At 51.3% G+C, this 25,384-nt stretch overlaps 2 protein-coding genes across 5 annotated transcripts in view; one reads left to right on the top strand and one right to left on the bottom strand.

Moving 5' to 3' along the window:
• Positions 1 to 17,582, top strand: part of LOC149427288 (protein mono-ADP-ribosyltransferase PARP3-like) — a 26,092-nt gene extending 8,510 nt beyond the window's left edge. Inside the window, exons 4-10 of the mRNA XM_089668164.1 lie at positions 2,966 to 3,092; positions 5,196 to 5,419; positions 5,510 to 5,668; positions 6,690 to 6,776; positions 10,678 to 10,855; positions 12,961 to 13,107; positions 14,321 to 17,582. Of these exons, the coding sequence (XP_089524290.1) occupies positions 2,966 to 3,092; positions 5,196 to 5,419; positions 5,510 to 5,668; positions 6,690 to 6,776; positions 10,678 to 10,855; positions 12,961 to 13,107; positions 14,321 to 14,490 (1,092 nt within the window). The 3' untranslated portion in view covers positions 14,491 to 17,582. The remainder of the gene's footprint in view (positions 1 to 2,965; positions 3,093 to 5,195; positions 5,420 to 5,509; positions 5,669 to 6,689; positions 6,777 to 10,677; positions 10,856 to 12,960; positions 13,108 to 14,320) is intronic.
• Positions 17,583 to 17,613: 31 nt separating this feature from the next.
• Positions 17,614 to 23,976, bottom strand: LOC149427287 (putative protein-lysine deacylase ABHD14B). 4 transcript variants are annotated; one of them, XM_089668167.1, is made up of 4 exons: positions 23,857 to 23,976; positions 20,377 to 20,596; positions 18,775 to 19,016; positions 17,614 to 18,404 (listed from the first exon to the last, which is right to left on the bottom strand). In XM_089668167.1, exons 2-4 carry the CDS (start codon positions 20,588 to 20,590, stop codon positions 18,222 to 18,224), a joined length of 639 nt encoding a protein of 212 aa, XP_089524293.1. In that variant the 5' UTR covers positions 20,591 to 20,596; positions 23,857 to 23,976; the 3' UTR covers positions 17,614 to 18,221. The 4 variants fall into 4 exon arrangements, with proteins under 4 accessions (XP_089524293.1, XP_089524294.1, XP_089524296.1 ...); XM_089668168.1 differs by having other exon boundaries at positions 20,377 to 20,682; positions 23,857 to 23,973; XM_089668170.1 differs by having other exon boundaries at positions 20,377 to 20,673; positions 23,857 to 23,965.
• Positions 23,977 to 25,384: the final 1,408 nt, after the last annotated feature.

The following is a 25,384-nucleotide window of genomic DNA, read 5'->3' as shown; positions in this document are numbered from 1 at the left end:
CAAAGGGAGAGAAGAAAGGACCCAGTCATCCAATGAGACCGGAGGTCTCCCCGGTGCCAACAAAGAGCGGGTCGGAGCTCTTCCCGAAGCTTTTGGGCTTTTAAATGAATGAAAAGCCGGCAGCACTTTAGGGGTTAACCCCAAACCTGTCCACTGTAGATGGCCTCCTGGTATTTCAACCTGCGGTTCCACTCCAACTTCGCTTCCCGCCATTGTGGGCGTGTAAGATATAATAGCGCAGTATGTCTTTGTATAAAAGTTTATGGAAAGTGACCTACTGCAACTACAATTGGTTAAAAGCCGTCAAAGGCAATCGCAGGGCTGCAGCAATCCCGATACATCATACAATTGTAACGGACCCGACCCCAGACTGAGCTTGGGTACTTCCGTTAGACTCCCGCTTCCCCGTCCGAACACCAACAACAGACACCACAGCCGACCATACGAGACGACACCAATCTTGAAATAAATCAGGAAATAGACTACTTTATTTTAAACACAGATACAAGATACAGTGGGGCAAAAAAGTATTTAGTCCCCACCAATGGTGCAAGTTCTCCCACTTACAAAGATGAGAGAGGCCTGTAATTGGCATCATAGGGAGACCTCAACTATGAGAGACAAAATGAGAAAACAAATCCAGACAATCTCATTGGCTGATCTGGAAAGAATTTATTTGCAAATTATGGTGGAAAATAAGTATTTGGTAAATATGAAAAGTTCATGTCAATACTTTGTTATATATCCTTTGTTGGCAATGACAGAGGTCAGACGTTTCCTGGAAGTCTTCACAAGGTTGGCACACACTGTTGCTGGTATGTTGGCCCATCCTCCATGCAGATCTCCTCCTCCATGCAGATCTCCTCTAGAGCAGTGATGTTTTGGGGCTGTCGCTGGGCAACACAAACTTTCAACTCCCTCCAAAGGTTTTCTATGGGGTTGAGATCTGGATCTAGGCCACTCCAGGACCTTGAAATGCTTCTTACGAAGCCACTCCTTCTTTGCCCGGGCGGTATGTTTGGGATCATTGTCATGTTGGAAGACCCAGCCATGTTTCATCTTCAATGCCCTTGCTGATGGAAGGAGGTTTGCACTCAAAATCTCACGATACATGGCCCCATTCATTCTGTCCTGTACATGGATCAGACATCCTGGTCCCTTTGCGGAGAAACAGCCCCAAAGCATGATGTTGCCACCCCCATGCTTCACAGTAGGTATGGTGTTCTTTGGATGCAACTCAGCATTCTCTCTCCTCCAAATACGACGAATTGTGTTTCTACCAAACAGTTCTATTTTGGTTTCATCTGACCATATGACATGCTCCCAATCCTCTTCTGGATCATCCAAATGCTCTCTAGCAAACTTCAGACGGCCCCGGACATGTACTGGCCTAAGCAGGGGGACACGTCTGGCACTGCAGGATCTGAGTCCCTGGCGGCGTAGTGTGTTACTGATGGTAGCCTTTGTTACGTTGGTCCCAGCTCTCTGCAGGTCATTCACTAGGTCCCCCCGTGTGGTCCTGGGATTTTTGCTCACCGTTCTTGTGATCATTTTGACCCCACGGGGTGAGATCTTGCGTGGAGCCCCAGATCGAGGGAGGTTATCAGTGGTCTTGTATGTCTTCCATTTTCTAATTATTGCTCCCACAGTTGATTTGTTCACACCAAGCTGCTTGCCTATTGCAGATTCAGTCTTCCCAGCCTGGTGCAGGTCTACAATTTTGTTTCTGGTGTCCTTCGACAGCTCTTTGGTCTTCCCCATAGTGGAGTTTGGAGTGTGACTGTTTGAGGTTGTGGACAGGTGTCTTTTATACTGATAACAAGTTCAAACAGGTGCCATTGATACAGGTAATGAGTGCAGGACAGAGGAGCCTCTTAAAGAAGAAGGTACAGGTCTGTGAGAGCCAGAAATCTTGCTTGTTTGTAGGTCACCAAATACTTATTTTCCACCATAATTTACAAATAAATTCTTTCCAGATCAGCCAATGAGATTGTCTGGATTTGTTTTCTCATTTTGTCTCTCATAGTTGAGGTCTCCCTATGATGCCAATTACAGGCCTCTCTCATCTTTGTAAGTGGGAGAACTTGCACCATTGGTGGCTGACTAAATACTTTTTTGCCCCACTGTATATACATTCAAGGGAACAACCCCCCCTCCCTGCATAATGACACAATCTACCTTTAGTAACAAGAGACACACCAGCAGACAGTCCCATCAGGAGGGAGGGCTGCTGGAGACACCCCCCCCCCCCCACCAAGCCAATACACATAAACACATACATCCCATAGCAAGACACACAATAGAACAATGGGATACAATCACATGGCATTAAACAATCCACAACCCCCCGCCCTAATATTAGGACAGATCACCCTGTACCCCTAACAGGCACAGGGTAACTTACACATAAGAGGGATATGGGGAGCTGAGACGGGTCTCCCCACATCTTCAAAGTCAGCTGTGTTCCATGGGCCCCCCACCCAAAGTGACTTCCGTCACTACAATCATAGAAAAGTGACAGCAGAAAAAGATAGTCCGCCCATTTCTTTTGTTTTTGTTCCAGCCGGTTAGCGTGGTGACGTCACATTAGGCTCCACCCATGTTGCACCATGCATGTGTGAGATCAGGAGCATGATGTTCATACCTCATCTTGCACTGTATGACATTACTCTGCATCTGCTGAAAACAAAAAAAAAAGCCGTACTCCCCCTCTCTTCAAATTTCACGACCTGTCGCAAGATCTCGGGTAGGAAAGGTTTTTATTATTTGTTAATAAATACTTCACATTCATCAATCTCCTGATGACCACGTAACGCTGGGCCACTGCATCCGCAGTAACCTCAAGTTGTATGTGAAGAGCACGCTCCTAGCGCACGGCCTGAGCTGTCACCAACAGCTCCCAATCGTGTGTTGATTTGTTGAATGTATACTGACCACTAAGGTGTATATATCCCCCCTCCCCCAGGTGGACACAGTGGACGGAGTGACAAAGAAGGTGAAGCCATGTTCCCTGGACAAACCCACCCAGGACCTAATGACACTCATCTTCAGCAGCGACATGTTCAAGGAGGCCATGCAGACCATGAATCTGGGTAAAGAGAGGAGCCCCCCCTCCCCCGAAACAGAAATATTTCCCTTGTCAGTTGATACCAGGAATCCATATGAAGCGGTTAGGGGTGTATTTTTTTTTTTAAAGAATTGCATAACTGTTCCTCCAGAAGGACTATGGGTACATTCATAAAAATCAAATGTTCTCCTCCTATTTCCTCTCCGGGTCAAGTGTTATTCTCTCATTAAAAAAAAAAAGTGTGGTTTGAGAAAGTACCACTTTGTGATCACTAGATGGCGCTGAGGAGCATATCCCCGGCTCCATCTAGTGACCATAATGTAGACCTTTCCACGAAAAATTATAAACGCACATATTTCTATTAATATAGAGTTGCCCCCCTTCCCCATGGCTATTAATATGTAGTTGCCCCCCTTCCCCATGGCTATTAATATGTAGTTGCCTCCCTTCCCCATGGCTATTAATATGGAGTTGCCCCCCTTCCCCATGGCTATTAATATGTAGTTGCCTCCCTTCCCCATGGCTATTAATATGGAGTTGCCCCCCTTCCCCATGGCTATTAATATGTAGTTGCCTCCCTTCCCCATGGCTATTAATATGTAGTTGCCTCCCTTCCCCATGGCTATTAATATGGAGTTGCCCCCCTTCGCCATGGCTATTAATATGTAGTTACCCCCCTGCGCCATGGCTATTCATATGGAGTTGCCCCCCTTCGCCATGGCTAATAATATGTAGTTGCCCCTATGCGCCATGGCTATTCATATGGAGTTGCCCCCCTTCGCCATGGCTATTAATATGGAGTTGCCCCCCTTCCCCATGGCTATTAATATGGAGTTGCCTCCCTTCCCCATGGCTATTAATATGGAGTTGCCTCCCTTCGCCATGGCTATTAATATGGAGTTGCCCCCCTGCGCCATGGCTATTCATATGGAGTTGCCCCCCTTTCCCATGGCTATTCATATGGAGTTGCCTCCCTTCGCCATGGCTATTAATATGGAGTTGCCCCCCTTCCCCATGGCTATTAATATGGAGTTGCCCCCCTGCGCCATGGCTAATATGTAGTTCCCCCCCTGCGCCATGGCTAATAATATGTAGTTCCCCCCCTGCGCCATGGCTAATAATATGTAGTTCCCCCCTGCGCCATGGCCATTAATATGGAGTTGCCTCCCTGCGCCATGGCCATTAATATGGAGTTGCCTCCCTTCGCCATGGCTAATAATATGTAGTTGCCCCCCTTCCCCATGGCCATTAATATGGAGTTGCTCCCCTTCCCCATGGCCATTAATATGGAGTTGCCCCCCTTCCCCATGGCCATTAATATGGAGTTGCCCCCCTTCCCCATGGCCATTAATATGGAGATGCCCCCTTTGCGGCGATCCTCCATTCTTCTGGGAAGACTTTCTACAAGATTTTGGAGGGTGTCTGGGCATTTGTGTCCATTTGTGAGGTCAGGTACTGATGTTGAAGATCTGGTTCTCCATTGGCATTCCAGGTCATCCTATAGATGTTCAGTAGGTTGAAGGTCAGGGCTCTGTGCAGGACACTTGAGTTCCTCCACCCCAAACCATGTGTTTATGGAGGTGGCTTTGTACACCGGGGACGTCATGGTGGAACAGAAAAGTGTTTTCACCAAACTGTTACAAGGTTGGAGGAGCACAACTGTCTACAATGTCTTTGTATGATGGAATATTACCTGGATCCTTCACTGGAGACACCTGAACTCCATCAATTTGAGGAGGGGGTTGGCGTGGTGACCAGATTTCACGAACCTTTGCCCATAGGGTGACCATCATCTCTAGAGTAGGAGCTAGCTCTATTGCCTTATGTTGGTAATAAAATCCTTGAATGAAAGGAGCCAGGGGCGGACTGACAACTCATGGGGCCCCCTGGCAATAGGGGATCATGGGGCCCCTGTGTCCTTGCCCCAAACTCAAAAAAGCCTATGAAAAAGGTACCAGGGGCATCTCATGAGGCCCCCTACTGACCCCGGGCCCTCAGGCAGTGCCCGAGTTTCCAAATGGTCAGTCCGCCGCTGAAAGGAGCACAAGATGAACCTTCATAGACTAGCTCCATGGCTAGATATACATTGAGGTGGACGCCAAGCAAAGATGAACTGTTTGTGTTGCAGACATAAAGAAGATGCCGCTGGGGAAGCTGAGCAAGGCGCAGATAGCGAAGGGGTTCGACGCTCTGGAGAACCTGCAGGCCGCGTTGGACAGAAAAGCCAAAAAGCAGGAGCTGAGTGACCTGACCTCTCGCTTCTACACCATCATTCCGCACAACTTCGGGCGCCAGATACCCCCAATTATCGACAGCCTGGATGTCCTGCAAGCCAAGAAGGACATGTTGCTGGTGCCGAGCTTTTGTTTCATAATCAGTTCTTTGAACCCAGACCTAGTTGGCCGCGTTGTTCTCCTCTAAATGCTTCCATTCCTCCATCAGGTCCTGGCAGACATCGAGTTGGCTCAGACTCTGCAGGCGGACAAGGTGAAGCAGGAGCAGGAATCCCAACTGGAAGAGGTCCCTCACCCGCTGGACGTGGACTATCAGCTGTTGAAGTGTCACCTCTCCTTACTAGATCCTAAATCGGAGGAGTACAAGGTGAGTGAGAGGACCTGTCTGCCGAGCAACTGATCAGGACAAGGCGACCTTAGACTCTATGTAAGATCGATCAAATAGGAGGAAGTTCCACGAGCTGAAGGTTCGATATCTACCTACCTAACCTTCAGCTCCTCCAACTTCCTCCTTCCTGATATTAGGATAATTTGCTGCTAAGAATGTGTATCATTTACCCCCTATTCACACTAAGGGGTTGATTCATAAAGAATTGGCATAGCTGTTCACCCAGGGAAGGTACGTGTATATTCGTTCTGTGGAAATGGAGCAAAAAAACCCCCAAAAAAACAAACGTCAAACGTTTCAAATGTAAATCACTGAACAATAAATCATTGATGGTAAACAGAGTAATACTGCATTTGGCCACTAGAGGGAGCCGAGTAGTATAGGAAATCCCTATGATCCTTCCCTCCATCCTGTGACCAAATGTAGTACTTTTTGTTTAAAATTGAAACCCAGGAACTCAGCACAGGGATGGTGTGGAACCCCTCATAATGGGCACAGCAGGTGTGCAGACCTGGGACTCCGCACAGGGATGGCAGGAACCCCTCATAATAGGCACAGCGGGTGTACAGACCTGGGAACTCAGCACAGGGATGGTGGGAACCCCTTGTAATGGGTACAGCGGGTGTACAGACCCAGGAACTCAGCACAGGGATGGTGGGAACCCCTCATAATGGGCACAGTGGAGTTACAGACCCGGGAACTCTGCACAGGGATGGTGGGAACCCCTCATAATGGGCACAGGGATGGTGGGAACCCCTCATAATGGGCACAGGGATGGTGGGAACCCCTCATAATGGACACAGCAGGTATACAGCCCTGGGATCTCAGCACAGGGATGGTGGGAACCCCTCATAATGGGCACCACAGGTGTACAGATCCGGGAACTCGGCGCAGAGCTCTTTCCATTTAGCGGGATGCGGTGAATATAACCAGACATCACACAAGGGATGATGGGAAAGTCTCGGCCTTCTATAAATGTAACGTCTTATATCTCTTAAAGGTGATTGATAAATATGTAAAGAAAACGGGACCCACCTATAGGTCACTGAAAATCCTGGATGTCTGGCGTGTGGCCCGAGACTTGGAGGTCAGTCATACTTCGGGTTTGTGTCCATAGGCTTTTGTTGGCCTCAGAACTGTTTTTTTTACCAACAGAGGGCGCATGTAACAGGGTGACAACAAAGGAGCACAATTAGGAGACAGGGCCAGAGCGTTGTCACCCTATAACAGGAAGTGTCTGAACAAGGATCTTCATGGCAGGATCACCAGGGAGTATTTTACTGAAAGCTGCAGATTTCAGAAGATTGGAAACCATGTTATAAACGATTCTAAAGCTCCTACGAGATTTCAATGATTGGGTTGGAATAGCTTAAGCCAGCGGTTCTCAACCTGTGGGTCGGGGCCCCTTTGGGGGTCGAACGACCGTTTCACAGGGGCCGCCTAAGAACATTGGAAAACACATAGGAACTGAGACACCGCTCCTCTATCCATCGCCAGGTGGGTCCGCCCACATTTCCCTGGACCGCGATGTGTGGGCGGGATGACATGCCGCCCCTGTAGTCTGGCCACACCCCCGGGATCACGCAACAGCTCCACCTCCTCGCCGGTGATTGGCCGCCGGAACTGTAGCTCAGGAGAGGCACACAGGCGGCTAATCACCGGCGAGGAGAGGAGGAGCCGAGCGGCAGCACAAAGATCAAAGAAGATCGAGTGAGGGATCTGCCGGAGCGAGTGAAGAGGAGAAGGAAGACAGCTGACCGGTAAGTGTCTGTAATGTGCAGGTGGTGCTGCTGCAGCCAGGTATGAGTTGCAAGCCCAGGCTGGAGCAGGGGTCAGCAAGGTAAGTATCATTGGTGTCAGTGGGGGGAATAGTGCCCCATCATTGGTGTCACTAATACCAATGATGGGGCACTATTCCTCCCACTGATACCAACGATGGGGCATTATTCTTCCCACTGACACCAATGATGGGGCACTATTCCTCCCACTGACACCAATGATGGGACACTATTCCTCCCACTGACACCAATGATGGGGCACTATTCCTCCCACTGATACCAACGATGGGGCATTATTCTTCCCACTGACACCAATGATTGGACACTATTCCTCCCACTGACACCAACGATGGAGCACTATTCCTTCCACTGACACCAATGATGGGACACTATTCCTCCCACTGACACCAATGATGGAGCACTATTCCTCCCACTGACACCAATGATGGGGCACTATTCCTCCCACTGACACCAATGAAGGGGCACTATTCCTCCCACTGATACCAACGATGGGGCATTATTCTTCCCACTGACACCAATGATTGGACACTATTCCTCCCACTGACACCAACGATGGAGCACTATTCCTCCCACTGACACCAATGATGGGGCACTATTCCTCCCACTGACACCAATGATGGGGCACTATTCCTCCCACTGACACCAATGATGGGGCACTATTCCTCCCACTGATACCAACGATGGGGCATTATTCTTCCCACTGACACCAATGATTGGACACTATTCCTCCCACTGACACCAACGATGGAGCACTATTCCTCCCACTGACACCAATGATGGGGCACTATTCCTCCCACTGACACCAATGATGGAGCACTATTCCTCCCACTGACACCAATGATGGGGCACTATTCCTCCCACTGACACCAATGATGGGGCACTATTCCTCCCACTGACACCAATGATGGGGCACTATTCCTTCCACTGACACCAATGATGGAGCACTATTCCTTCCACTGACACCAATGATGGGACACTATTCCTCCCACTGACACCAATGATGGGGCACTATTCCTCCCACTGATACCAATGATGGGGCACTATTCCTCCCACTGACACCAATGATGGGGCACTATTCCTCCCACTGACACCAATGATGGGGCACTATTCCTCCCACTGATACCAATGATGGGGCACTATTCCTCCCACTGACACCAATGATGGGGCACTATTCCGCCCACTGATACCAATGATGGGGCACTATTCCTCCCACTGATACCAATGATGGGGCACTATTCCTCCCACTGACACCAATGATGGGGCACTATTCCTCCCACTGACACCAATGATGTGGCACTATTCCCCCCACTGACACCAATGATGTGGCACTATTCCCCCCACTGACACCAATGATGTGGCACTATTCCTCCCACTGACACCAATGATGTGGCACTATTCCTCCCACTGACACCAATGATGGGGCACTATTCCTCCCACTGACACCAATGATGGGGCACTATTCCTCCCACTGACACCAATGATGGGGCATTATTCCTCCCACTGACACCAATGATGGGGCATTATTCCTCCCACTGACACCAATGATGGGGCATTATTCCTCCCACTGACACCAATGATGGGGCATTATTCCTCCCACTGACACCAATGATGGGGCACTATTCCTCCCACTGACACCAATGATGGGGCACTATTCCTCCCACTGACACCAATGATGGGGCACTATTCCTCCCACTGACACCAATGATGGGGCACTATTCCTCCCACTGACACCAATGATGGGGCACTATTCCTCCCACTGACACCAATGATGGGGCACTATTCCTCCCACTGACACCAATGATGGGGCACTATTCCTCCCACTGACACCAATGATGGGGCACTATTCCTCCCACTGACACCAATGATGTGGCACTATTCCCCCCACTGACACCAATGATGGGACACTATTCCTCCCACTGACACCAATGATGTGGCACTATTCCTCCCACTGACACCAATGATGGGGCACTATTCCTCCCACTGACACCAATGATGGGGCACTATTCCTCCCACTGACACCAATGATGGGGCACTATTCCTCCCACTGACACCAATGATGGGGCACTATTCCTCCCACTGACACCAATGATGTGGCACTATTCCCCCCACTGACACCAATGATGGGGCACTATTCCTCCCACTGACACCAATGATGGGACACTATTCCTCCCACTGACACCAATGATGGGGCACTATTCCTCCCACTGACACCAATGATGGGGCACTATTCCTCCCACTGACACCAATGATGGGGCACTATTCCTCCCACTGACACCAATGATGGGGCACTATTCCTCCCACTGACACCAATGATGGGGCACTATTCCTCCCACTGACACCAATGATGGGGCACTATTCCTCCCACTGACACCAATGATGGGGCACTATTCCGCCCACTGATACCAATGATGGGGCACTATTCCTCCCACTGATACCAATGATGGGGCACTATTCCTCCCACTGATACCAATGATGGGGCACTATTCCTCCCACTGACAACAATGATGGGGCACTATTCCTCCCACTGACACCAATGATGGGGCACTATTCCTCCCACTGACACCAATGATGTGGCACTATTCTTCCCACTGACACCAATGATGGGGCACTATTCCTCCCACTGACACCAATGATGGGGCACTATTCCTCCCACTGACACCAATGATGGGGCACTATTCCTCCCACTGACACCAATGATGGGGCACTATTCCTCCCACTGACACCAATGATGGGGCACTATTCCTCCCACTGACACCAATGATGGGGCACTATTCCTCCCACTGACACCAATGATGGGGCACTATTCCTCCCACTGACACCAATGATGTGGCACTATTCCTCCCACTGACACCAATGATGTGGCACTATTCCTCCCACTGATACCAATGATGGGGCACTATTCCTCCCACTGACACCAATGATGGGACACTATTCCTCCCACTGACACCAATGATGGGACACTATTCCTCTTACTGCAAAATTACAGTTATGAAGTAGCAACGAAAATAATTTTCTGGTTGGGTGTCACCACAACATGAGGAACTGTATGAAAGGGTTGCGGCAATAGGAAGGTTGAGAACCACTGCCTTAAGCAGTCAATATCTCAGTAAATGTTGTATTGTGACCAGTCCCAGCGTTGTCTTTCCTTCATTTCTAATCTGCTGTTCTCTGTATCTCTGGTTCCCGCAGGAGGAAAGACTCAAAGAGCACGAGGACATCGAGAATCGGCGCTTGCTGTGGCACGGCACCAATGTAGCAGTGGTGGCGGCCATCCTGAAAAGCGGCCTGCGCATAATGCCCCATTCAGGAGGGCGTGTGGGCAGAGGGATTTACTTCGCCTCGGAGAACAGTAAATCCGCAGGATACGGTAAGATGGCGGCAAAGTGCTCCTTTGTCCTTTCAGGAGGGACGGGATCTCTTGATAGCCCCTTTTACCCAGTGCTGTCCTGTTCACTTGCTGGGGCCCGGAGCCAAATCTCAAGGCCATCTTTTTTAGTGCTTACAAATCGTTAATGAGGAACTTCGGTTCCCTCTACAGCCATTGGCTAATATACCCAATAGTGCAACCTTTGGCTGGTGGGACTTGTTGGACGAGGAGAGTTTCCCTCTATGGCTATCGCCTGTTATATCCAACATAGCCAAGAGTGCAACTGTGGGTTGATGGGACTTCTAGAACAAGGAGAGTGTCCCATAGGTGGTCATAGGTTGATATAGCCGAGAGGGCAACTGTGAGGGCAACTGTGAGCTGGTGGGACTTATTGGATGAGGAGAGTGTTCCCTATATGACTGTCGGCTGTTATACCCAGCACAGTCAGAAGTGCAATTGGATGGAGAGCATTTTCCTTCTATGACCTTCGGCTTTTATACCCAACATAGTCAACCATGCAGATGTGGGCTGGTGGGACTTATTAGACGAGGAGAGTTTCCCCTGTATGGCCATCACCTGTTCTACCCAGCACAGTCAAGAGTGCAACTGAGGGCTGGTTGTAGTTATTGGAGGAGGACTGTGTTCCCCCCGCCCTATGGCCGTATTTTGGTATACCCAACATAGCCAAGAGTGCAACTATGGGCTGGGTGGGACATACTGGATCAGAAGAGATTTGCTCCTATGGCCATCGACTGTTATACCCAACATAGCCAAGAGTGCATGTGTGGGATGGTAGAACTGGACAAGGAGAGTTTTCCCCCTATGACCATCAGCTGTTATACTCAACATAGCCAAGAGGGCATCTTATGGCTGTAGGCTTTTAAACCCAACATCGCCAAGAATGCAATTGTGGGCTGGTTGGACCTATTAGACGAGGAGAGTTTTCCCTATACTGACCTTCGGCTTTTATACCCGACATAGTCAACCATGCAGATGTGGGCTGGTGGGACTTATTGGATAAGGAAAGTTTTTGTCTATGGCCATCGCCTGTTATACCCAACACAGCCATGAGTGCAACTGAGGGCTGCTGGGAGTTATTGGAGGAGGAATGTGTTCCTCCTATGGCCGTAGTTTGGTGTACCCAACATAGCCAAGAATGCAATTGTGGTCTGGTGGGACTTTTTGTACGAGGAAAGTTTTCCCTCTAACCAATATATATACCCAACATAGCCAAGAGTGCAATTGGACAAGAAGAGCTTTCCCCTTATGGCCGTAGCTTGTTATACCCAACATAGCCAAGAGTGGGCTGGGGGGACTTATTGGATGAGGAGAGCTTTGCTCCTATGGCCATCGGCTGTTATACCCAACATAGCTAAGAGTGCAACTGTGGGCTGGTTGGACTTATTAGAGGAGGAGAGTTTTCCCCTTACGGGTGTAGACTTTTAAACCCAACATAGCCAAGAATGCAACTATGGGCTGGTGGGACTTATTGGACGAGGAGAGTGTTCCCTATATGGCTGTCAGCTGTTATACCCAAAACAGCCAGAAGTGCAATTGGATGGGGAGAGTTTTCCTTCCATGTCCTTTGGCTGTTATACCCAACATAGTCAACCATGCAGATGTGGGCTGGTGGGACTTATTGGACGGGGAGAGTTCCCCCTGTAACCAATTTATACACCCAACATAGCTAAGAGTGCAATTGGACAAGAAGAGCTTTCCCCCTACAGCTGTAGGTTGTTATACCCAACATAGCCAAGAGTGGGCTGGTGGAACTTATTGGACGGGGAGAGTTCCCCCTGTACCCAATTTATACACCCAACATAGCCAAGAGTGGGCTGGTGGAACTTATTGGACGGGGAGAGTTCCCCTGTACCCAATTTATACACCCAATATAGCCAAGAGTGCAATCGGGCAAGGAGAGTTTTCCCCCTATGGCCGTAGGCTGTTAATTCCAACATAGCCAAGTGGGCAACTGTGGGCTGGTGGTGGACTGAGCCCAGAACCAAATGCTGTGAGGCCACATTGCTAACCTATGTATGGTCATGTACATATATGAAACCCGAACCAATGGTGCCACGGCAGTAATTTGTTTCCTGCTCTTGTAGTTGGCTGCACCTCAAAGTCCCTTGGAATCATGTTCCTGAATGAAGTAGCCCTCGGAGAGGAGTATCACATCACCAGAGATGACCCATCCTTGAAGAAGGCCCCCGCAGGGTATGACAGCGTGGTGGCACGCGGACTTACAGAGCCAGGTGTGGATTATGAAAATCTCTTATATGTTGCAATTCGAAATGGAGAAAGTACCACTCCGCGATCATGCTACATATGTCATGTGATCTTTGCCGAAGGAAAACACGAGGGTTCTGATTGGGTAATCTTACCCTTCAACAGAGCTCACGTGACCAAACCCTGCGACCCCCAGATCAGCAGCTCCTCCCAGGCAGCCCTTTTATTTCACAAATACTATTGGCGAGGTGGTGGAGAGGTTTGGTGATCTTTAAAAACATCTCTGGCCAAATTTTTAGTTTTAACCTCTTCCCGTCCGGCTCATGTATATAAACGGCCGGACAGGAGCAGTGCAGGAGCGTGTGGCCGTTTATAAACGTCCTCCCACTTCCCTGCCTGTGCACGCTCCCTAGGATCGCGTGGAATCGCGATCTGGTGCCCGCTGTGTCCGGAGGAACACTGATCGTCGTACCGGACCTCTGTGCGAGGTCCCGATCATGTGATCACTGATTGGCCAATCAGTGATCACATGAAGAGTAGTAAGCAATGATGTCACTTTCTGACATCATTGCTTACTACGTGTGAAATCTGTGAATGATCACAGAGGTCACATGGTACAGGGCCTTTCACAACACCCTTTTACCATGTCACAAGCTGTGACCAATCACAGCTCACACAGTATTTCTCGATGGCTGCAGGAATGCAGCTAGAGAAGGAGAAATGATTGATTTTACAGATTTTATGGGTGTAAAAGCAATCGGTGTTAAAAAAAAATCTTCAGGAAGGAGAGCAGAAGAGAGCCGGGAGGAGGTGTGGGCTGTGCTCTCTCTCCCCTCCTGTCACTACAGTGCTCCTGCATTAGGACTGTCAGAGTTTTCCTTACCTGCCCCCATCTCTTCCCAGCAAAGAGGTGATGGGGGTGGGTAAGGAAACCCTGGGGGTCAAAGATTTGTACTGGGAGGGAGACGTCAGTGGAGGGGGGGGGGGATAGTACTAGATGGAGGGAGAATTTTTGTTTGGGGAGAATTATGGCTTGCAAGGGGATGATAGGGGGTTAGCATGCAAATTAGTGCGTGATTTTTTTTGGGGGGGCGGGGGGATTTTTCTGACGTAGAATACTCATCCATAATGGGGAGGGGCTTAGTTGTCCCCTTTGCCCTGGGCACTAGGTGGCCTTGTCCCGGCACTGGTGATATATACTGATATTGTTACATATGTCATTCTATGATTTCCTTGTAGACCCCAAGAAGGATTACGAGCTGATCCTGGACGGGCGGAAAATCACTGTCCCTCAAGGACCGCCAATAAATGTGTCTAAATTCAAAGACTCGCACTTCGGTCAGAGCGAATACCTCGTCTACAAGGAGAGCCAGGCCCGTATGCGCTACCTGCTGCTCCTGCAGTTCTAGAAGCCGTCTCCCACTGCGCACATCATGCGTCTTCTCCAGGCTCTCCAATGACTGGACTCCGCTTTACTGGCCATTCTACTAATCCTAACCAGTTACAACGACTCGACATACGTCCGAGGAAAACCAATCGGATGGCGAGGAATCCGTAACATCACTGACGCACGGTCCTATATTCTATTCCATGATGGCGGCCTCCAGTGTCTACATACCAGAATCAAATCTTGTTTAAGAAATCAAATTATGAGTGACACGGGCAGCAGTAGAAATCAGAGAGGACCTGCACCTCCCTGTCCCCCCATACACTTTAAGGGCCCCTCCCCCATATCCCCGTCCCCACCCCCATGCCTGGTGTCTCCTCATACACTGCAGAGGTCCCAGCTTCCTCTGGTCTGGTTTTCCCTCTGTGTCCCGCCCCCAGGCCCTGAACAGAGTGATAAAAAAAAGGTGACTTATGCCCCCCCCATGCGTGTATCTGCAACAATACCAACGAGTGTGCCGCCTACTGTAGCTCCTGGGAAAGTCTCACCCATAAATCTGTGAAGGGTCCAGTAGGACTTTTTACAACAAGTACCTCCTCTACTGCCAATCAAGGAGGGAGGTGGAGCCATAACCAGAAGGAGGAGGGGTGGGCTAATCAGGGGAGGGATTAATACTGAGTGCATTCTCCTCTTGCACTCTGCTGAAAAGGAATGGCGCTGCACTGGGGCCACCCACAGGCAGCCCCTGCTGATCAGATAGGGCCCAGGCCTGGTACAGTATATAGATTATTAACTATTAGCACCATATGAAGGACCTGGAAACCAAACATCTCACCTTCCTCTCCACTAATAGCCCAAACCCATCTACAAGGGTTGATGGGGCTGAAATGCGACTCTGTTGGTGGGGCTAGGGGTGGATCCAAAAGAGCTTGGACAATTAGTGAGAAGCACCCGGGTCGCCCGCATTCTCCACCCAAAAAATGTGATCTTATTTGGATAAACTGTATCATGTCTTTATGCCCTTTTGACCCCCAATTGGTGGGTCTATGGGTGGCCCCAACTAATCTTGGAACAACACTGAGTGAGAAGTGGCTGGTGTTGCCCGCATTCTCCACCAAAAACATTTCTTCTCGATTTGGATAGAATGGGGAAAGGTTGAACCCTTATGTATCATGTCTTTATGCCCTTTTGGCCCCCAATTGGTGGGTCTATGGGTGGCCCCAACTAATCTTGGAACAACACTGAGTGAGAAGTGGCTGGTGTTGCCCGCATTCTCCACCAAAAACATTTCTTCTCGATTTGGATAGAATGGGGAAAGGTTGAACCCTTATGTATCATGTCTTTATGCCCTTTTGGCCCCCAATTGGTGGGTCTATAGGTGGCCCCAACTAATCTTGGAACAACACTGAGTGAGTGAGAAGTGGCTGTTGTTGCCCGCATTCTCCACCAAAAACATTTCATCTCGATTTGGATAGAATGGGGAAAGGTTGAACCCTTATGTATCATGTCTTTATACCCTTTTGGCCCCCAATTGGGTCTATGGGTGGCCCCAACTAATCTTGGAACAGCACTGAATGAGTGAGAAGTGGCTGGTGTTGCCCGCATTCTCCACCAAAAACATTTTATCTCAATTTGGATAAACTGGGGAAAGGTTGAACCCTTACGTATCATGTTTTTATGTCCTTTTTTGGCCCCTAATGAAGAGGCTCAATTCCTATCAGGAAGATGAAAAAAAAACACGCTCGGTAAAGTGAGGAAGAGTGAAAGTGGAACATCAGTCCCGCTCTGTACAGGTTCAGCCTCCCCCTCCAGCTCCACCATTACTGCACATACAGAGATGCTCCCACAGACTCTGCTTGGCCTTCAGGTCCTGGCAGAACCCATCAGCACATCTGTGGATTTTCTACGCATGCGCAAAGCCTGGGAAGGTTAGCAGTCTTTGTATGTGTGTGGGACACCCTGCTCATGCACGGACGGCCAGGAAAACCGGTCCATAGATGTGCTGCAGTCCTCAGGTCACACTATGAAGAGAAGAGACGGGGGAATAACTTGACCTTCAGGGACCAGGGGGGCACAACTTGACCTTCAGGGACCAGGGGGGCACTTGACCTTCAGGGTGCACAACCTGATCTTCTGGATGCGGGGGGGGGGGCACAACTTGACTTTCAGGGTTCAGGGAGGCACAACCTGATCTTCCGGATGCAGGGGGGCACAACTTGACCTTCAGGGTGCATGGGTCACAACTTGACTTTCAGGGTACAGGGGGGCACAACTTGACCTTCAGGGTGCACAACCTGATCTTCAGGATGCAAAGGGGGCACAACCTGACCTTCAGGGTGCAGGTTGGGCACAACCTGAGCTTCAAGACCTAGGGGGGCACAACTTGACCTTCAGGGTGCACAACCTGTTCTTCTAAATGCAGGATGGGGGGGCACAACCTGACCCTTCAGGGTGCAGGGGACACAACTTGACCTTCAGGGTGCACAACCTGATCTTCTGGATGCAGGAAGGGCACACCTTGATATTTCGGGTGAAGGTCCTTTTTAAAACTACTGACCTTGTCCCTGTGACCACCACAACTCCTCCCCCCCATTCTTGTTTTTTAGGGATTGATGGGAGTTGTCATTAACAGACCTCCTGGGTTTTGGGGCCCCCCTGAGGAGAACAGAGGTACCTGCAGACATCTGCTTTTGGCTGCTGTTTACGTATCACATCAACTTTCTCACTTCATATCCCATGACAGGTTCACTTTATAACAGCCAGGCTCAGCGCCCCCCCCCCCCAAAAAAAATAAATAAAATAAACCCCCTGCCCTCACCCCTTCTAGGATAAGGAGACTTCTTTTTGAAAAAGTGACAGTTATTTTTAGCAGAGGCCGATGTTAAAATAACCGTCACTTTGCTTTTGTGTGACAGCTTTATAGATCGAGCCCAATGTCTGTAGACTGTAAGCTCTGCGGGGCAGGCGGCCATATTGGCGGTTAAACGGTCTCTGTAAAGCACTATTTTCATTTGTTTGCACTATAGAGGGGAGGAGAGTCGTGTTGTGTCTGTAGAAACGATATCTGTCAGTCTGTACAATCAGCTGGTGCAATAAACAGTATATTGTATGAAATGCCGCAATATATACAGAGAGGCGCAGAGGGTGGGGGAGGGGTCATTTTATTTATTATTGCAATATTTGGTCCAGTGGACTATGGCGTTCGATCTGGAATTCTATGGCGTTCGATCTGGAATTCTATGGCGTTCGATTCGGCGTTCGATCTGGAATTCTATGGCATTCGATTCGGCGTTCGATCTGGAATTCTATGGCATTCGATTCGGCGTTCGATCTGGAATTCTATGGCGTTCGATTCGGCATTCTATGGCGTTCGATCTGGAATTCTATGGCATTCGATTTGGCGTTCGATCTGGAATTCTATGGCGTTCGATTCGGCATTCTATGGCGTTTGATCTGGAATTCTATGGCGTTTGATCTGGAATTCTATGGCGTTTGATCTGGAATTCTATGGCGTTTGATCTGGAATTCTATGGCGTTTGATCTGGAATTCTATGGCGTTTGATCTGGAATTCTATGGCGTTTGATCTGGAATTCTATGGCGTTCGATTCGGCGTTTGATCTGGAATTCTATGGCGTTTGATCTGGAATTCTATGGCGTTTGATCTGGAATTCTATGGCGTTTGATCTGGAATTCTATGGCGTTCGATCCGGCATGCTATGGCGTTGGCAGGTCGGCCCTTCATTCTGGAAATTTCATTTCAGGCTTGCGAGGAATTCCAAGAGGCCGCGATGCCAGGTGTCTGGGTCATCCAGGTAACAGGCATGCCCCGCCCCTTTCATGCAAAACACCTGGTGATTGGTCAGATTCTTCAGGTTCCGCAGGGAGACCTCCCCCAGCTGCTCATCTCCATCCCCGTACACGATCAGAGAGCGAACCTAAATGCACAATTAATGTAGCATTTGTAGAGGAAAAATTTATAAAAATGATCTTAATATGAAATATTTATTATTATTCTATGTTAAAATTTAAATCATTTAATTGAAAAAAATATCTAATATGTTGTCCTGTTAAATTGCACGCACATGCGTTCGGTCAAATGTTATTCGGTTATTTTTCTCTCCAGGTCGAAAATTCTTCAGAGTGAATCAGGAAAGTACCGCATTATGGCCACTAGGAGGGGGTGATGAGTTTAAGAAAAGAAATGCTTATTGGCTACGATCGTCGGCTCCACCTAGCGGCCATAAGGTGGTATTTTCACCCTCTAGAAGGAAGATTCGACCTGCAGAGAAATTAGCGACTCTTTACCTGAATGCGGCCATAGTCCTGAGCAGGGAACTTGTCTGTGCAGATGGGGGCCACAGGCACGTAGGCTGCGATGCTCTGCGGATTGTGGTGGAGGAGGGGAAGGGAGTACATGCCGCTGAGGGAGGGGCTTATTATCACTGCGGGGGCCAAATTCAAAGAGTCGAGCACTTCCTGTAGGAAGGAGGCCGGGGCCAGTTCTGCCAGGGGACACGGGGCCACAGCATCCTTGGAGCGGCCCAATCCTGTACAGAGAGGGTAACAAGACAATTATTATTGGTGTACATTATATATCACCAACATATTCCACGGTGCTGTACAGTAACCACAAGAGTGTCCCCTCCCCCACAGTCACATCAGTCTCTGTACAGAGGAGCTTACACTCTAATGTCCCCTCCCCCACAGTCCCATCAGTCTCTGTACCAGAGGAGCTTACACTCTAATGTCCCCTCCCCCACAGTCACATCAGTCTCTGTACAGAGGAGCTTACGCTCCAATGTCCCCTCCCCCACAGTCACATCCTGTCTCTGTACCAGAGGAGCTTACGCTCTAATGTCCCCTCCCCCCACAGTCCCATCAGTCTCTGTACCAGAGGAGCTTACACTCTAATGTCCCCTCCCCCACAGTCCCATCAGTCTTTGTACCAGAGGAGCTTACGCTCTGTCCCCTCCCCCACAGTCACATCCTGTCTCTGTACCAGAGGAGCTTACGCTCTACTGTCCCCTCCCCCGCAGTCACATCAGTCTCTGTACCAGAGGAGCTTACACTCTAATGTCCCCTCCCCCGCAGTCACATCAGTCTGCACCAGAGGAGCTTACACTCTAATGTCCCCTCCCCCACAGTCACATCAGTCTCTGTACAGAGGAGCTTACACTCTAATGTCCCCTCCCCCACAGTCCCATCAGTCTCTGTACCAGAGGAGCTTACACTCTAATGTCCCCTCCCCCACAGTCACATCAGTCTCTGTACAGAGGAGCTTACACTCTAATGTCCCCTCCCCCGCAGTCACATCAGTCTGCACCAGAGGAGCTTACACTCTAATGTCCCCTCCCCCACAGTCACATCAGTCTCTGTACAGAGGAGCTTACACTCTAATGTCCCCTCCCCCACAGTCACATCAGTCTCTGTACCAGAGGAGCTTACACTCTAATGTCCCCTCCCCCACAGTCACATCAGTCTCTGTACAGAGGAGCTTACACTCTAATGTCCCCTCCCCCACAGTCACACACTATTATCATTATACATGTATATAGCTCTGACATATCCCATGGTGATGTACAGAGAACACTGAGCCCTGTCCAGTTTTTCCCTGCTGGACTACAGAACTCCAACATATGTTATGAGATGAAGAGGGGGGGAGGTGTTTTGTAGTCTCGTATGGGGACAATCTGGGCAGAGTTGACAACACTGCTCGGGCCTTCAGTGCAGCAGAGGCAGCGTTGTCAGCTCACTACAGGAAGTCTGGGGCTCTCTGGACCTCTGGGAGATCACTGGGTGTTTCTCTGTACTTGCAGAGTTCTTAAAGGGAATGTCCTGCTGAGAATATATGCATTGACTTGGATCAGACATGCCCTTTAAATGGGCGGAGCAATGTCTTCTACACACCTGGCAGGTCGATGGCGACGGCTCGGTGTCCAGCAGCAGCCAGCTTGTTCAGCGTCCCGAGCTCCAGCCACGTCTGGGATGAGAACCTAATTCCATGCAGGAGAAGGACGGGGGGCTTGGGGGCGCTCGGGGGCTGCGCTGGGACCGCCTCGCGGTAAAACAACGTCTGTCCTGATGTGCTGACCGATCCTTCCTGTATCTGGACCTCCGCCATGGCCGCCTGGGAGATGGACGAATGAACACGGATCAAGGATTGAGGGGTGAGCGCCACCTAATGGCCACAATGCAGGATTGTCCCTGAAGTACCTTAGTGAGAAAAATACCTCATTACGGCCATTAGGTGGCGCTCATACACAATCATATCATTTCTTTCCTGCGGCTGTTCAACTGTTTGTCAGGGCCCCCAGAGTCCCCCCTTACATCAGGGCCCCCAGAGTCCCCCCTTACATCAGGGCCCCCAGAGTCCCCCTTTACATCAGGGCCCCCAGAGTCCCCCTTTACATCAGGGCCCCCAGAGTCCCCCCTTACATCAGGGCCCCCAGAGTCCCCCCTTACATCAGGGCCCCCAGATTCCCCTGCAACATGAAAGTCCCCTCCCCCCAGCCGCAGCTCAGCTCTGCACCCCCCGTCCACAGCTCCCCTCTGCACCCCCCCCCGGCCACAGCTCCCCTCTGCACCCCCCCGTCCACAGCTCCCCTCTGCACCCCCCCCGGCCACAGATCCCCTCTGCACCCCCCCCGGCCACAGATCCCCTCTGCACCCCCCCCCCCGGCCACAGCTCCCCTCTGCACCCCCCCGTCCACAGCTCCCCTCTGCACCCCCCCCCGGCCACAGATCCCCTCTGCACCCCCCCCCCCCCGGCCACAGCTCCCCTCTGCACCCCCCCCCCCGGCCACAGCTCCCCTCTGCACCCCCCGTCCACAGCTCACCTCTGCACCCCCCCCTGGCCACATTTCCCCGCTGCACCCCCCCATCCAAAGCTCCCCTCTGCACCCCCCGTCCACAGCTCCCCTCTGCACCCCCCCCCCGGCCACAGCTCCCCTCTGCACCCCCCCGTCCACAGCTCCCCTCTGCACCCCCCCCGGCCACAGATCCCCTCTGCACCCCCCCCCCGGCCACAGCTCCCCTCTGCACCCCCCCCCCCGGCCACAGCTCCCCTCTGCACCCCCCGTCCACAGCTCCCCTCTGCACCCCCCGTCCACAGCTCCCCTCTGCACCCCCCCGGCCACAGCTCACCTCTGCACCCCCCCCCCCCGGCCACAGCTCCCCTCTGCACCCCCCCATCCACAGCTCACCTCTGCACCCCCCAGGCCACAGCTCCCCTCTGCAGCCCCCCGGCCACAGCTCCCCTCTGCACCCCTCCCCCGTCCACAGCTCCCCTCTGCCCCCCCCCCGTCCACAACTCCCCTCTGCACCCCCCGACCACAGCTCCCCTCTGCCCCCCCCGACCACAGCTCCCCTCTGCCCCCCCCCCCGGCCACAGCTCTCCTCCTCTGCACCCCCCCCCCCGTCCACAGCTCCCCTCTGCACCCCCCCTCCCCCCCCGTCCACAGCTCCCCTCTGCACCCCCCCCCCCGTCCACAGCTCCCCTCTGCACCCCCCCCCCCCGTCCACAGCTCCCCTCTGCACCCCCCCGGCCACAGCTCCCCCCGGCCTCACCTGGACATTTAAAAAAATCAGACCTATTGTGTGTTTTTGAGCCAAACAAAATATGAGTCTTATGTTCAGGGAAACACGATATCCACCTGAGTCCATGGAGGGGATAGGAACACCTGAGTCACATGACTGGGAGGGGGGCGGTAATACTTTTGGCAGTGCAGTGTAGTTGAGTCTCAGGCAGTCCCGGCTCCCGGGGCTGAGATTCATCTATATCTATGGCCGGCTTTGAAGCCAATGAGGCGATGGCGGCGCTCCAAGTTCCCATTATCTGGGTGGACAGGAGGAGGCGGGGAACTTATCATACCGGCCAATCAGCTGCTCACACGGATAACGGCCTCAAAAGCACCTTCATGTGTGTGAAAGAGGAGAATGGACACACCCGGCGCCAGAAACCGAGAACAATGGAGGCCGGCGGGGGGCGGAGCATCCCAAATCCAGAAATGTATGGATCCAATGAAATCTGGCGAAGTCTCAGCGTCAGTTGTGTGGCCCCTGTGCCCGTGTGTGTGTATATATGGGGCCCCCGAGAGAAATCACCGCTCGGGACCCCGGCGTGCGTTGGCGTGATGCAGCGCCATTCATTCTGCACAGGACCCCAATACATTCCCCCGGGGCCCCAATACATCCCCCCAGGACCCCAATACATTCTCCCAGGGCCCCAATACATCCCCCCAGGACCCCAATACATTCTCCCAGGGCCCCAATACATCCCCCCAGGACCCCAATACATTCTCCCAGGGCCCCAATACATCCCCCAGGGCCCCAATACATTCTCCCAGGGCCCCAATACATCCCCCAGGACCCCAATACATTCTCCCAGGGCCCCAATACATCCCCCCAGGACCCCAATACATTCTCCCAGGGCCCCAATACATCCCCCAGGGCCCCAATACATTCTCCCAGGGCCCCAATACATCCCCCCAGGACCCCAATACATTCCCCCAGAGCCCCAATACATCCCCCCAGGGCCCCAATACATCCCGGGGCCCCAATACATCCCCCCAGGGCTCCAAAACATTCTCCCAGGGCCCCAATACATTCCCCCAGGACTCCAATACATCCCCCCAGGACCCCAATACATTCTCCCAGGGCCCCAATACATCCCCCCAGGGCTCCAAAACATTCTCCCAGGGCCCCAATACCTTCCCCCAGGACCCCAATACATTCCCCCAGAACTCCAATACATTCCCCCAGGACCCCAATACATTCCCCCAGGACTCCAATACATTCCCCCAGTACCCCTGCGATGCAGTGCAGAAAATGCTGCGTGCGGGACTTCTGGAGCGTTAGTTGCACCACAGTGGATGAAGTCGGCTCACTGCAGGACCTGGCTGAACCATGCTGGGAGTTGTAGTTCCACGGAGAAGAAACTCTGCCATTGTCTGAATTGTCTGGATCCTACCCTATACATGGTGCAATGCTCTGCAGACACTATCCTATACATGGTGCAATGCTCTGCAGACTATCCTATACATGGTGCAATGCTCTGCAGACACTATCCTATACATGGTGCAATGCTCTGCAGACTATCCTATACATGGTGCAATGCTCTGCAGACTGTCCAGGTCTTATCCTATACATGGTGCAATGCTCTGCAGACACTATCCTATACATGGTGCAATGCTCTGCAGACACTATCCTATACATGGTGCAATGCTCTGCAGACACTACCCTATACATGGTGCAATGCTCTGCAGAGACTCTTCAGGTCTTTATGTACATGGTGCAATGCTCTGCAGATGCCCCTCCCCCCAGCCTGCGCTCTCCCTGACTTCCCTTCATTAGAATTGATAATTAATGGGAGGTGAGGAGGGAACTGACCGTCTCCGCCGCCGTCCAATCAGCGCGAGTCTAAAGTTCACACAGGAAGCAGCAAACTTCATACAGCAAACGTCATGGCTGCTCCGCTCCGCCCCCCACCGGACCTGCGCCATCACTGCGCACCTACCGGACCTGCGCCGTCACTGCGCCCCTACCGGACCTGCGCCGTCACTGCGCCCCTACCGGACCTGCGCCGTCACTGCGCCCCCACCGGACCTGCGCCTTCCCTGCGGCCCTTCCGGACCTGCGACGTCCCTGCGCCCCCCACTGGACCCGCGACGTCCTGCGCCCCCCACTGGACCTGCGACGTCCTGCGCCCCCCACTGGACCCGCGTCGTCCCTGCGCTCCCTACCGGACCCGCGACGTCCCTGCGCCCCCTACCGGACCTGCGCCCCCTACTGGACCTGCGCCGTCCCTGCAGAGCGCTGTGTGCAGAGAACTCCACAATGGGCTACACGAGGCTCGGATCGCACCTCTGCGGGTTGCGTTTGACCCGTTTCTGCATTGCGTTTTGCATTTTTGCCGCGTTTTGCTGTTTTTATCCACTTTTTTTAATCTCTTTTGTTGCTAGGCAAAACGAAAAACGCATAAAAAACGCGGCAAAATACACACTTTTCTGTAGCGTTTCCATAAAAGTCTATAGAACCGACTTTTCGCGGTCAAAAAATTCCCGGAGGGCCGGGTCACATGACATGCGTTTCAGTTGCAGAAAACAAAGAATAGGCCGCATTTTCCTGCACAGAACCATACTGGAACGCGGTAAAACGCATCAAAAACGCACCGGACCGCACATGTCCCTATTTAGGGCCTGTTTGAACTGCAGAAATGCAGTCCAGATGCGTTCCAGATGCATTTTTGCATATGTTTCTGGCGCATTCTGGTGCGTTTTTGCTTTCGGTTCATTTCCCCCCCCCCCTCTTTTTCTTCAATTTAAATAGGGACATGTGCGTTTTTGATGCGTTTTACCGCGTTCCCGTACAGTTCTGTGCAGGAAAAATGCAGCCTGTTTTACTTTTTTTTCTTCAACAGGAACGCACCGGAACTGCGAGCGCTGATGTGAACGATTACACCGATACCCAGATCACCGGCTTTCTGTGCGTTTTGGATGCAGAAAAAAAGCAACTGAAACAGGATTGTGAAAAACGCACATCGGAAACACGTCCGGAACGCATGTGGACTGAGTTTCTATAATGTGAGCCAAACTGATAAAAAAACGCAGCAAAAATGGAAGTCCATAAAACCAAAAACGCAACTTTTTGTGTTTTGAAAAAAGTCCCTGAGGGCCGCGTCACACTACAGAAACGCAGTCCAGATGCATTCCAGATGCGTTTCCGCATGCGTGTTTTTGATGCATTCCGGTGTTTTTGATGCATTTTTTAAGCGTTCCGGTGCGTTTTTTATGCATTCCAGTTCATTTTTTCCCGTCTCTTTCTTCAGTTTCAATAGGGATATGTACATTCCGGTGCGTTTTTTATGCGTTTTACCACGTTCCAGCGCAGTTCTGTGCAAAAAAATGCAGCCTGTTCT

The sequence above is a fragment of the Staurois parvus genome, unplaced genomic scaffold (genome assembly GCF_062004578.1).
Source record: "Staurois parvus isolate SC_StPar_1 unplaced genomic scaffold, SC_StPar_1.0 ptg003914l, whole genome shotgun sequence".
Lineage (NCBI taxonomy): Eukaryota > Metazoa > Chordata > Amphibia > Anura > Ranidae > Staurois > Staurois parvus.
The sequence above is the reverse complement of the archived record's forward strand: the minus strand, read 5'-3'. Positions and strand labels throughout refer to the sequence as shown.